General features: G+C 49.9%; 1 protein-coding gene across 1 annotated transcript; it reads right to left on the bottom strand.

Moving 5' to 3' along the window:
- Positions 1-427: 427 nt before the first annotated feature.
- CACNG5 (calcium voltage-gated channel auxiliary subunit gamma 5) lies at positions 428-2,858 on the bottom strand (the record flags this gene model as incomplete). Its single annotated transcript, XM_079544327.1, has 5 exons — positions 428-685; positions 936-1,081; positions 1,254-1,394; positions 1,751-1,837; positions 2,651-2,858. 5 exons carry the CDS (start codon positions 2,856-2,858, stop codon positions 428-430), a joined length of 840 nt encoding a protein of 279 aa, XP_079400453.1.
- Between the last annotated feature and the right edge of the window lie 1,324 nt (positions 2,859-4,182).

The raw sequence follows: 4,182 nt of genomic DNA on the forward strand, positions 1-4,182 counted from the left end.
TACAATTAATGACAGCCAAATGCACAAATTTCTACAGCCTACCTAAACCTTGAAGAAAGAATAATTGTTTTCCACTACTTCTACTCTATTTTCTTTTTCTGCTCTTGAGTCAAGCCTTGGCTTTCTTCCTCAGGCAGAACTGCTGTTAGCTCAGCACGAAGACCTGAAGGAAGAGGTCTGTGGACAGATTTCAGTTATGTAGAGAAATATAAATAAGTAAAAAAAAAACAAACCAAAACCAACAACAAAGAAAGAAAAATGATTCCAATTCCCTAAGTTACATTATTGGTTATATAACCAATCTCTGTGGTTATATTTTTGCTCCTATAAACAGACAATTGCCCTGAAACAGAGGCCTAAAAACGATGAGCAGAGTGAGGATGGTGACCACCAGCCGCTGGGACCACGAGGTGGGTGGTGGTGACACTCAGCACGGAGATGAGGACATTTGGTCGTAGTCGGGGCACTTGAGCAGAGCCGGGTAGCTGCTGTTCATCTGCAGAGATGCCTCACTGGAGATGTCTGACGGGCTACGGCCCCGCGCCCATGCATCTGGGTGCAGGAATTGCCCCGAGTAGTCAGAGCAGTTGCTCAGACGGGGTCGGTAGAAGCCGGGGTGAGGTCGGTAAATGTCCTCGGCAGTGTATCGCTTCATGAACAGGTACACAGACATCACCCCAGCGCTCTGTAGGGGAGAGAAAGAAGATGAATGGCTTTCTTTGCCCCGCTGATGGCTTGCAAGCTCATAAAGGAAAGTCACTTCCCTGCCCTGCAGTGAACACAGCAGCCCAAACCCATCTCCTGCTCCTCCATGTGTACGCTCCACATCAAATCATGATTGACTGCCCTTATAGCCCTCTTTTTCTCCCATGCCAATGCTCAGTGGCTAAGAACAGACAGAACTCTTTACAGGGATGTCTCAGAGCTGCCAGTACCTCTGTGAGAAGGAATGAGATGGCAGAGAATGCGAATGACCAGCCGTATTTGTAATTGAAGAATGTCTCCGAGTCCTTGGTCCTATTGAGCATCTCATCATTAATGCTGGATATGTAGAGGACCAGCCCCACCACCAGGGACAGACCTGGGAGAACCAAGGAGGAAGAGAATGAGAAATATGTTGGGGTTGAAGCTGATGAAGCAGCACCTGCCTTTATGAACAGAGTGGCAGGTGAAACTCTGGAACTGTGAAATTGTGCTTGAAATAACTGGGAAAGGAGGACTACCAAGGGAAAACCTTGCCCAGCAGAACTCACCTGACAGGATGAAGAATATCCCCGACACGAAGGCGAGGATGGTCCTGTGTGGCCGCACGTGACCAATGTTGCTCAGGATGAAGCCGATGAACATGAAGAAGAGGCTGACCAGAGGGAAGGGGGTGGCAGAGCGGATCATCTCTGATGGGAGAGGAGCAGAGGAAAACAGGGACAGATCAGCACCCTATGTCCTGCCCATATTGCATGAGCCCCTGGCACAGGTTCCTCTCTCTAGTGTGTCTTTGCTAATGAACTGAGTGAAACCCCTGTTAGAATTTGCATTTCTGGGAGTTTTCATGTGAAGAATTACCCAGAAAAAAACCTGCAAACATTGGATTCTGCATTTTTTCATATAGAAATTGTCAATGCATCCCTGCTTGGAGCACCCTCAGGGAACCAGGAGCTGGTACAACAAGGGCACAGAGGGGTTTATTGGGTTGATCTCTAAGGGCTCTTTGGTGCCTTGCAGGATGCAAAGTCCCCACCAAGTCACTTACTCAGGACATTGACTGTGGATTCAGATGTCAGCTGGATGTTCATGGGCATGACGTATTCTATAGTGAAGCACCGGCCACGTTCCTCACCTGCAGCAAAAAGAGACAGAGCCAGGCCTGCAGCGTGCCCACCTATTATGGTTTTGGTGGGGGATGAAGTGACTTTCAAATTAATTTCATTGCATGGAGGAAAACAGCCATGGTGTTTAGTGCTGCTTGCATCTCAGTGTTTGCGTTTGGTGCTGAAGAAATCCACTGGTTGCTACTGTCACCCTGCAAGAGCAGCTGCCCAGCTTTCAGGTGTCACTGCTAAAGCAGTGACAGCAGGACGTGACCCCCAGGTGCCAGCACTGGCTCAGGAAAGCATCAGCTGAGCCAATCCCATATGTGTGTGTGGGCACACTGAACAAAACAGTGCTAAAATCCCCACGGTCGCAGTGCTTCCTTGTGTAAGCTTGGGGTGAATTTGTTCTGGGAGCTCCAAACTTCACCCTGGGTTCTGGGATTTCCTTAGACCTCAAAACACGATCCTGAGGGCAGAGGGTTTGGGGTCACCTGGGAGCACACACTGGAGCCCCTCCCTCCTCTCAGTTCTTGATCTGTGCATCCAACTCCCCTTCACTTTGGCTTTGTCTGACCCACACCGCTTTGCCAAAAGCAGCATGAAATGAGGGAATGTTTCAGCTGAGCCGAATCCCAATTTTGCAGGGACAAAACAGAGGGTTTGGGCAGCTGCCCAGGCACTGCAACGGGCCGAGGGGTCGTGGCAGCACAGCAAACTCTGCAGACCTACGTGCCGGGACAGATTTATCCACCTTACTGGGGTGCTTACCAGGCGCAGTGCCTGACTTTGGAAGCAAAATATCACAGTAGGATGGGGACATGAGGAGGAGGAGGCCGTACCTGCCAGGAAGCAGACCCTCCAGAGCCCCGCATGCAGCGACAGCTTGATTTCAGCTGACTGGTTCTGGGGCTGGACGATGCCTTCCTCCAGGTAGAGCCAGTAGTCGGTGCTGACGGAGATGCCCAGCAGGCCGAGGCCGCAGACGGCGAACACGCTGCTGAGCAGGGTCAGCGCCTTCCTGCTGCAGGCGCTCATCCCCAAAAGCATGGGGGGATGTCTGGGCAGAGGGGCTGCGGCCGCCGGCGTCCACCGTGTTGCTTCTGTAGGGAATAGAAGTGACAAAAGCTTTGCCTTGGTGTTGGATGAGCTGATGTAAGCCGTTAAAGAAAGCACAGGATGCGCTGATGGATGGGGAATGCAAAGTGCCTCCCAGCCACGGTGGGCATACGATGGCTGGGTCAGGGCAGGATCCCTGCTGCTCAGCCACAGCCCATACTTTCCACCCAGATTTAGCCAAATCTCAGCACCCAAATGCTCCCATGAGTGGCAGTGAGCCATGGAGCTTCAGCATGGGAGCTGTTAAGGCTTGAAGGCACTGCGTTAATAGATCAGCAAAGAACTGCCTGACTGAAATACACTTCTGTGCACTCCAGGTCACCATCACATCTTCACCACACTGCCAGCTTTCCTCTTCTAGGGTAAAAAAGCCATAGGCACCAGTGTGTGAACAGAGCTGGAAGATGGGGAAACAGGACTGAAGCGCTGCTGGGAGACCTGCAGAGTCTTGAGAGGGAAGGAGAGAGGCTTTTGTTATTGCATACCCCCGAGGAGAAAGCAGACAAGTACATATTGGTAGGAAGCAGATGTATTTGCACCCTCAAGTGCTGCAGCAGCTCTGACAGCCCTCTCCCATACGAAATCAAGATTTGGCTCTTCCTACGTTCACACCGAGCCATTTCCCAGAAGGTACCGACCTACGGGAAGGGGAGAGCTGTCATTTACAGACAGCCCTAGCAAACGTTCCAGCTCATGTTCCTGCAAGCTTTCCACCTTTGGTAGAGATCTATTTTTAAGGTTTTTATCTGTCTGCACCTCCCATAGCCCAGCAGCCATGAGGACAACCTTGCTGTCAAGGGAATGGACCCACACAGAGCTGAAGAAGTTGGGACAGCACTCCAGAGCTTTACGAGGTGGTAACGTGCTATGCCCCATCCCTGCATATGTCCAGTAATACAACCATGCAAAGCATGCCTCTCCTGGCTCATCCCCCTTCTCCCTAACTTGGAACCCTATTTTCTAGTTGCCACTTGAAAGTGAATGTTATTTGCTACAGAATGCCTCATCCTTCTTGATATTTTGGTGCCAAAATGGTAAAAGGAGCAGGAATCTATTCTTGGCAGATATATCATTAACAAATTACTTTTTTTTTTGTTGTTATTAAGAAGCCAAAAATCAAAGTAGGGAATATGTGAAAGTCCAGATAAAGTTTCACAGAGAAAAACAGTTATGTACATGACGCCTTTGTTATCTATCAACCCCAGGGATTAGAAAATATACCTAATTGGTACCATTTATAGTGGTCATTGGGACT

Source organism: Tetrao urogallus, assembly GCF_951394365.1.
Source record: "Tetrao urogallus genome assembly, chromosome: 18".
Classification (NCBI taxonomy): domain Eukaryota; kingdom Metazoa; phylum Chordata; class Aves; order Galliformes; family Phasianidae; genus Tetrao; species Tetrao urogallus.